Here is a 10000-nt window from a genome sequence, read left to right as displayed (position 1 = left end):
TGTACACTAGACAATCAAACTTATTTGTGCACTTCTTAAGAACGGAAAACTGTTTGTCAAGATCTTTAGAGACTACTGTGTTTGTTAAAGAAATGTTAATGCAGATAGAAGAAGTCTTACTGTGTTCACCCGTACATGTACCTTGGTGTAAGTGTATAGCCTACACAACTTGCATTGCACATGCAAGTCACGTTTTTCAAAGTGTGGTACATGTATCTGATAACTTGAAAGTTGCAAAAATTAGTTCCTCTTGTGAAGGCAGTAGCCAACCTTAAGAGTTAGGGTTAGGGTTAACCCTTAACTACCAACCCATTTCAGACTTGCTCTTTGTCTGTTTTTTCTTTCTGTTGTTTTTCTGTTGAATCTTTTAGAATTCAAGCAAAGCTTTTGATGCAGTAATGACCTTTAGTTAATATCCTTGTAGGAAAGCTTGAACACTATAATGGTATTTGAAGTGTTGTAAACCAGAGGTTTAACTCATCCTGCACACGGGGTAAATCGTAACTACTTATTAAATATTCAAGTTGATTGTTCAAACTCATCTTTCTCCTGGGACCTTGCAGCGACGATGGGAGTCCTCTGAGATGTCAACTTCAATCAATAAATAACAAATCTATCATTAAAGATTTTGTTGTTGACAGCAAAATGGATATCCGAGGGATCACTTTAATCTGGCTCACTGGTGACACAGCAGACCAAAGAATTATTAATGACATCTGCCTTACTGGTTACGTTTTCCAGCATATGCCAAGGAAAAATCAGAAACATGGTGAAGTAGCTGTGCTTCATCAGAAATATTACAAGGCAAAGAAAACAGCTAATAAATCAGAAAAATTGTACAGATGATTTGAGTCCGTGGATTTTAGAATCAATCATGGATCATCTAGTTACATTGTATGTTCTCACGATTATCTATAGACCACCACCATCAGAGAAGAATGGGTTGACTGCTGATTTCTTTTTTGAGGAATTTGCAATATTTCTTGAAAAACTTGTACTTACTACACAACCACTCATCATCCTAGGAGACTTCAACTTCCATCTAGATATTGCTACTGACTATCATGCCATGAAATTCTTAGACACATTCAACCTGATCCAGTATATCAAAGCTCCAACTCACAAAGATGGCCATATTTTGGATCTCGTCATCAGTAGAAGTAACAATGCCGAAATCGTCCAGGTGGCGTTAAAACCATGTGCCCGTCAAACAAAAGTTGGGGTTCAGGATCAACGAGCACAATGTTCGAAGAAAGCAAATCACATAACTTGACAAATTTCCTGGCCACGATCTGGTTCACAAGCTTGGCTGCTATAGGAGAGAAAAGAGGACCAACCACGAACAAGAGTTGAATGAGAGGTGGCTGAGCCAGAGCAGCGGGCCCAAAAGCGTGGGATGGGAGAGATGTATGCAGCTGCAAACTATGAACAAGAGGCGAGTGCGAAGGAATAGGGTGTGAAAACACAAATGTAGGAACAACGAGATTGGGCCTACCTTGACTTGAAGAGCTCAGAGCTGCCAAAGATGAGGATGAAAACCCAACGCCGGAAGCTGCAAAAGCCAAAGCATGAGAGGCAGGGGACGGCTGATCAGGCAAAGTTAGTGGTGCAGAGATGGTCACTGGGGCCAACAGTGTTGTGGACGCCACACAAACATCTGGGCGTGAAGAAAATGTGCTCGGTGAATCCAGCACAGCATCGAGTGCTGCGGACTGGCTGTTACTTGTTGATTGTGTGGACATGATTATCAGCAGCGATGAAAAATGCACAGACAAGGTTAAGAGACAATGGACAAGGCAAGAATCTGCAAAGATTTGCTGGAAAAGCTGTAAGGGATCTGCGAAGATCAGCTGAATGCAAAGATGCACAATGTAAAATCCACAAAGCCCCTCAGAGAGCCCTGAAGGCCACCCCGCAGGTCACGTATGCCTGTAAGGCCACTGGACATGTTTGCTCGACACTATAAGCTTTGCCTAAATGTTATTTAGCCATATAAAAACCCAGCTCTGAACCAGAGGTTAACGCTTCAAGGTCATGAGCCTCTGAAACATGTAATCTTCAGCTGTCTTGCCAATACTAGTTTCAATTTCAGTTACCAATGGCAACCATTACTATAATTTTTTAATTGTCTCAAAATTATTCTTAATTATTTTGCAACCTAGTAAAGCTACATGTTGATGTAAGTTGTGTTGCAACAAAATGTTGTTGTTGTTGTTAATTGTTTTAATATAGTGTGTATATTTGCAGGTGAAAGAAAATCAAGAACGCTTGTTAAAAGCCAAGGACTTTTTACCACCTGTGGTAATAACGAATTCTTTTAATTTAATTTGAAGGACATTTTAGAAATACTGTATTTATTATTGTCTTCTTAACTGTATTGTGCCAAATGCAAAACAGTAATAATTTTATGTAATAAATTAAATTTGATCACCTTTGCCAATAATATTTGATCAAACAGACAGTCAGAACAAGCTTGACAGATAAATATGAAACATCCTTTGGGAAAAAAAACTTGTGTTTGGTTGAAATAATGTAAAGAAGGATAGCAAATGGTCATTGTTTACAGTGACTAAATTTTTATAATGTTTTTGTTTTTTTGTTGAAACCAGTCTTTCACCCCTGAGATCTTCATACTACCAGGTACACATGAGTCAGTGGCTAGACCAGTGGAGACTGCTCCAAATACTGTAATACAGACAAGCGGACTCACTACAGGTTAATTTTTATTTAGTATAATTCCTAGCGTAATAGTTTTATTATTATAAATTCCCACTAACTCCTGAACCACCTTCCATTGATGAGTAAAATTGTCTGGCGTTAGACAGAGAGAATCTCACTTGTAGGAGTCAATAGGTTTATACTGGTGCAATTATAGTAAATGATAATTTGAAGGTGGTAGATAAAATTTGTTGCAGCTAGCAAGGTTGATAATTTGACCTAAACCATAAAGGATTGTCCTCAAGTAAATCCTCAGTACTACTGTAGGTAAAGAGGAAAGTCATGATATTGTGGAAAGTGGTAATTAAAGACAATGAGGTTATGTCTCTTAGTTTTGGATGCACACTCCAAAACTCATTAGCCAATGCTAAATAACCATTGTTAACTGTTGCAGATATTGCTTTGATAAACATCTTAAAGCCTTGGTTGCTTGTAGTTTGTAAAAAAAAATTGTGGTACGTCACATAAAGTTTCTCCATAAAAACTGTTGTTAAATGATAGAAATAGTCACTTGGCAACAAGAGAGATGACAACTGAAAAATCAGAGTTTTACAATGTAGGCAGGATGATTCAAAGCCAGTTGGCTTCTACCCTCTGTAACATGAGTTGGATGCTCCACCCTTGAGCTACAAGAATTCCTTTGGAGCTAGACCCTATGGGAGGGTTAGGGTTAGGGTTAGCCAACCCTAACCCTAACCCTAACCCTCCCTATGAGGGAGCTATTAGGCAAGACGTTTTAGTAAATAAGGACACCAAATGGCCAGGAGAAACTAGGTCGAGTCCAGTGACATGACTTGTTTGCATTAAGCATGTCAGCGATCTTATGGCATTGCTAATTGTACAGCAATTTTGATTCTTACTTTATTCTGAATCATGGCTTCTTTTAGAGCATGTTATATTTTCGATTCTTTTGACATCCAAAACGAGCAAGCAGAATTGCGACCATAATTTATGACCATTCGTCTTTTGATGATTTTGATGATAAAGGTTCAAATATTCAGCTTTTGTTACGAGGGGAAAGATGCGGTAGTATTCAGAATTCCAGTTTGTTGATACATGTATTACAACGCCAACTTTCGAACAAGGCCCCTTTTTATTCTGATAAATTACATGTCCATGGTCATTTTGCTGGTTTGTGACTGGGTTTGTGCCTGGGGAACACATCGGAAACTTGTGTATTTTTTCAGAACAAGTGAATAAGATCGCGACATTATTTTTCTACACGCCGAAGGATAATGAAGATAATATTTTTTCACGAGCCAAGGACATTGAAAGCTTGCTTAGAGTCGACATGAATATTGCGTACATAGGCTCCGTTAGCGGAATTGTTCATTTCTTTGAGACATAAATCGCTTTCTCGAGTTCTTCTCTAGTTTATATGCATATTCCAAAGTCCATTTTTCTTGACTCTCAATTCTCGACTCTCGATTCTCGAGCCTCGATTCTTGCGTCTTGAAACTCGAATGTCTCGACCTTCGTGATGCAAGAATCAAGTTTTGAGGATCGAGTCGAGACTGTCAACTTACCTTTGAGAGGTACTGTGTGTGTTTTCAGAGCTACAATCAAGGATTGATTTCAGAAGATAATCATTATTATTATACATTGGTGTCACCAGCTCGATTTTGATTGGCTATAAGCACGCAGCTAATTCTTGCTTGCTCTGTTTCTCTTACGTCATACCTTCAAACAATAGATTTTATATATGTAGAATTGACGTCATACCTACAGACAATAGTTTTGTGCATGCAGAAGTGACGTCACCTGACACACTAACCAGCAGTTTGATCAGTTTTGTCATGGTGGAGCTCAGCTCAGGAATATGCATAATAAAACAATTATTGAATTGGGTTTTCGCATGTTAGCGATAATTATCAAGGCCTCAGTTTGTATTATCGGCCTCAGCCTTCGGGTTCAGCAGATAACACAAACTTTGGCCTTGATAATTATTGCTAACATGCTCAACCTCATCCAATAATTGTTAATTATTGGACGTACCGCGAAAAGCGTAACAAAATTTTTAATTATTTCTGTTCACCATATATGGTAGTAGATTCCTACAAATTCCTACAGAATTATACAGATTCCTGCAAGGATCAACACGTCGTTACCAAAGTAAAGCAGTTTCTGAACAATGGCGGAAAGTGAGGAAAGTTTGTCTTTGGTTGATTTAGAGATGAATTGGAGAACTGATCGAACTAACTAGACAATTTAAGCAATTGTCCCTTTATAGAAACCTGAAGAACTCAGGTGACTTTAACGGCCTGGGATTTGAACTCATCACCTCTGTGATGCCGATGCAGTGCTCTTATCAACCGAGCTGTGAAGGTACTCAGTTGAGAGTTGGTCAATTTGTTGCCCTGAATATTGTGAAGCGTTTGATACTTGTCCTTCTGCTGTTTTCAATAGCTAGAACCAGGCTTAATTAATAGTAGCTTAATGGCTAATGAACTGGAAAAAGATACCTGTAAATGATCATTCAACAAAAATAAAGCTACATTATTTAATTGTCTTATTATTGTAGGATTCCTGCAGCCCCCCGTGGATTCCTGTAAATTCCTACAAGCGCCATAATCCTTCACAGTGCTGGAAATAATTTTTCTTTATTCACAGGACATATGTCCTTTCAAATCTTCTTTTGGTCGGACATTTGACAAATTGGGCCGGGCATAAAACATTGACTGGCAACGCCTTGTAGAAGATAACTCAAGATGTGCTGGTGAGATGTTCGGTCATCATGTCCGATCATAATGCGAAATTGGCCGGACATTTTCAAAATTTGGTCGGACAATGTCTGATGACCGACTGTTATTTCGAGCACTGGTTCATTATAATAATTATTACAATTTACAAAACGCTAATACTAATTGATATTGTATAGTGCTATTTACAATGAATATTTACATGTCTTTTAAATAAAAAATTATGCTACTTAAGATGAACTTATTGTTTCATTGGATGATACTGTAACACAGCTAGAAATCCTCAATTTAACTAGACACAAGTTACAATGGTTCCTGAATTTATCCTGAAGTTAAAGCAAATTTCAGGTGTCAAAAACTTGATTTTCCAGTGTTGGCTGATTTGTTCAATCCATTGGTACTTGTCTGTAAAGAAAAGTAAATGATGCATTTTTCAGTTGCCCTCTCAGCCGTTGCCAAGGAGCTAGTTTATCATCCTTGCAGGTGCATCAATAGTTTCATACTGTGATAAAAATTAAAAGAATGGATAACATTAATTTTTGACAGTTGAAAACTTTCAAAGACATTTTAACAAATAAACATTCCTCAGAGATGTTGAATGAAAAAAAAAGTACTTAAAGATTTGTGGATATTGACCTTGGTGGCAACCATCAGGTCATTCAAATATTTGCACCAGGGACAGTTAGGTTCAGGTCACTAGTCATAGTTTGATGATTGGCATGGCATAAAATAATTATGTTTTAAGATGTATATGAAAGTAGAAAGAAAGACTTTCTTTCTACTTTCTGCAGGTTGACATTATATTATTCACATATGTTTGATGCTGAGTATTCTGAAATGAGGATTAATTAATGCAACTAACAATGTTACAATAATATTGATGATCCATCCTTTCAACTTTTCTGTCTGATGTCTCAATCAGGGATGATCAAAACCTGCAACAAGATTCCTTTCACACCAAGGCATTTTCTTCTTGAAAATCCTCATTATTCTACCCCTTGTACTAAACTGCTCTCAACTGCTGCTTACATTTTTGCTGGCAGATGGCCATCTAAAAAATAATAGTGTGTGTATGTTTAACCTACAAATACTGGTAGTATTCATTATTCTGGGTTGTTTAACTCTTTCCTTAGACATGATTTTTTTATAAATGAACTCTTTTGTCAGCTGGAATGGCCTCTGTCCATCAACCACACCAGTTTCCAGGTATATCAGCAGGATATGTGCAGTATCCCCAAGCTTTTCCAAATGTACTAACAGGAGGATATCCTTCAGTGCAACAGTCTGGACAAGTTGATCAGATAGGTCTTCAGAGAAGAGACCTTGAGGATTTTGAGAAGTCTGACATTTATAATGTTAATTCTGAAGATGACAATGGCAGTAACAAAGAGAGAGACTTTGAAAGAGAGGCTTCTGGCCAGCATCTGACATCAAAAAGTGAAGGCAGAGGGTCAGCAGGAGAAAGTGATAGGGAATTATCTTTTGATGAAAGAGACCATAAATTGAAACACAGGAAAGGGTTTCAGGTTGAATACGAGGAAACGACAAACACTACTTTATTAAAAGCAAAAAAAAGTAAAATGCACAAGAAAAGCAGCAGTAGCTCATCAGGGAGCAATCAATCGGAACAAAGAACAGTTAAGTTTATTCAACCCGAAGTGTATCAAAGCTTGCCTTTTCCTGGAGCAATGATATCCCCTGCCACTCCCATCCCCTCTGGACGTGTCATTGTCTCACCATTTCCTGCTCAACAAGGTGATAAAGAGATGACACCTTATGAAAGGGAAGGGCTATCCCATGACAAGAAAATTGAACGGAAAGGAAGTAAAAAGAAGCACCGAGATATGTCACAGTCTCCGCCACTAGAACAAAAACAACACAACGATCTGCCTAATCATACACAAAAGGAAAACCAGGAAATCAATGAAGAGCGATTTCATAATGCAGATACTTCAACAGTGTATGGTGAAGTGACAGTAAGTCGGGTTGAACCATCACCAACCTTAAGTGAAGTTCAGGAGAGGTCTAAGTTTGTTCAATTCCCCTCTCCTATGAAGGGCACAAGTCAACAAGATTTACCTAATGACCATGCATTTGAGGATGGCAACACCCTGGTCAATGAATTGCATGATTTGTAAGTATATGTCTATCCATTCATTACATAAATAGTTCCCCTTTCATTCTGTAAGAGGACAGTAACCTAGGTTTGAGCTGTTAATCTTTAATACAGTACTGCTCACAGATAAGCGAACCACCAAATGCGTTTCAAACTAGTTTCAAACTAGTCTTCAACTAGTTTGGGTTTGACTTTCAACTCGTTTTCGTTTGTGTTCAATGCAAACGCACACATGTTCACCAAAGTCATCAACTTTCCAAAGCATTCGAAAATTAATGTCCCAAAATAAAACACAGTCGCATCGTCTGACTATGCAAACTTCGGCTTTTGGCCTATTAAACACAAAAAGGTGAATGTTTACGGAGTTTTGCACGTCGCATAGCCGTGTCGTGTAAACTAAAGTTGTAAATGGTTTGAACGCAGGAGTCATATCATAATTAAGTGAAGTACGATCGTCCGGGTGAGTGTTGTCCTGCCGGAAGGACTGTTTGAGATGACATTGACTGACGTTTCGACAACCTGAGCGGCAATCTGACGATGACTTCCGCTCAGGTTGTCGAAATGTCAGGCAATGTCATCTCAAACCGTCCGTCTCAGGACTACACTCACCCTGACGATCGTACTTCACTTAATTATAAACTAAAGTTACAAGATAACTTTTGAGGTGACCAAACAACACTTCAATGACAAGCATAATGAAAATCCATAATTTAACGTGCCGGCAAGCAGTTGTAAACACGCGATTGCCAGACATCTGTGAATGGCTTTTCAACTGTCTTGCAGCTTTTAACTACATGAACTCAAAGCACCGAGGACAATGATTTTGTCGACATCTGGAGTGATCTTTTGCTTGGGTGCAGTGCCAAGAGGCCCTAACACAGTACGTGCATACTGTGTCACGTTCCATGCTTTTGAACCGTCGCAAGCAAAAAGTTAACCCTTAACCCTAGCCTTTTGTATTTTAAGTATTCAGGATATTTCAGTGAGATCTAAGTTACATTTTAGTGAAAAAGATCTCTGCATGTATAGCAAATATATCAATGTTATTGTGTCTCAGGGACAAATAAAAAAGTCTGAGTCTTCCTGATAAGAGTTGCACCTGTGACTTTCTATGACTGAAATTGTGAAAACAGAGCGTTATTGCAGGTGTTAAAAGGAGATGGTGAATGCTTGAGTTGCAGTTGTGTTTTTTTTTTTAGCATAGGTCCAACTACTGTAGGTTTCTGTGATTAAGAGTAGGATTCAATATTGCTCATAGTAAGCTAAATGCAGTTGCCAGTCATGTTTTATTTTGTTTTGCCCCAGGGATGGTGAATTTGGAGAAGAAAGTAGTCTTGCACGTTCTGATTTTGATAATCAGGCAATGGCACGAAAAGACACAGCTGCAAAGAATGGTGATGCAGATGATGAGCAAAATGCAAAGGAATTTTTCTCTAAAGTTGGAAAGACAGGAGTATCAAGCAAGGATAATGATGGTGCAAAGGCTGAAGATTTTAAAGGCACCGGTGCTAAAGGAAAGAAAACTGCAAAAAAGCTTGCAGCCAAGAAGCCTACTGAGAATTTAGAGGACAAGTACAAAATACCAGAAATATCCAAGGTTCCAGCCCAACCCACTGTAAACTACCAGAAGGAACAGGTGGAAAAAGGATTTGGACGTGACACTGCATCAGCTAAGGATAAGAAACAACATGAGATTGAAGAGTTGAGGGCTGAGCTGAGAAAAGCAAAGAATGCCAGGGTTGATATGGAGAAGCAGCGAGAGGGGAAAGTGCGTCGTGCAAAGATACTGCAGAATCAAATGATGCAGAAAAGGAACCAATGTAGGTCATTTATCTGTCAGGGTTGAGAAAAGTAGTGTACTAGGTAAAAGAATGCAGCAGCATTTCTTGTGCAATGCTGCTGAGTAGTTGGCAGCGATTAATAAGGAGGTAGCCATTTCCATGAGCAGATTTCGTCTTGCCTGCTTCTCAGATAAAATCTGCAGACTTTCTTGTCTTTCTTTTAAGTTAATGTGATAGAAAACATCACTGAGACCAAATTAGCCTCCCTCCTTATAACAACAACAATGCTATTTGATCTAAATGACTTTGTGTCGTTATGCTCCATTAGGTTTCTTTCTGTATAATTTTTCATCTGCGTTAAAATCTGTTCAAATGAAGTACAATCGTGTAGTTAATGATGGAGCGATAACTGGTGTTGCCCAATTTCCTTCTAGATCTTCTTGTTTAGTAGACTAGTTTCTAATTTTGAGAAAAAAAAGAAACTGCAAATAATTGCCTTAATTCTGTTCTCTTTTTTTCCTTGCAAAACCTGAAGGAGCCCATTCAGTCCTTTCCTGTAAAATTGTAAGAGCAAGGTGTTGGACTTGCGTGGAGCAGGGTCTTTCCAGCTTTTTTCATTGCTCCAAAAGACTTGGTCAGAGGGAAAGATCATTAAAACCACTCTTAGTATCGATTATCATCCTGTT

At 38.5% G+C, this 10000-nt stretch overlaps 1 protein-coding gene across 1 annotated transcript in view; it reads left to right on the top strand.

Moving 5' to 3' along the window:
* LOC137973719 (peptidyl-prolyl cis-trans isomerase G-like) overlaps window positions 1-10000 on the top strand; it is a 26551-nt gene that overhangs the window by 9901 nt on the left and 6650 nt on the right. Inside the window, exons 4-7 of the mRNA XM_068820595.1 lie at window positions 2248-2301; window positions 2610-2715; window positions 6585-7551; window positions 8839-9353. Of these exons, the coding sequence (XP_068676696.1) occupies window positions 2248-2301; window positions 2610-2715; window positions 6585-7551; window positions 8839-9353 (1642 nt within the window). The remainder of the gene's footprint in view (window positions 1-2247; window positions 2302-2609; window positions 2716-6584; window positions 7552-8838; window positions 9354-10000) is intronic.

Source organism: Montipora foliosa, chromosome 10 (assembly GCF_036669935.1).
Source record: "Montipora foliosa isolate CH-2021 chromosome 10, ASM3666993v2, whole genome shotgun sequence".
Taxonomy (NCBI): Eukaryota; Metazoa; Cnidaria; class Anthozoa; order Scleractinia; family Acroporidae; genus Montipora; species Montipora foliosa.
Note: the sequence above shows the minus strand (reverse complement) of the source record. Positions and strands in the feature narration are given on the sequence as shown.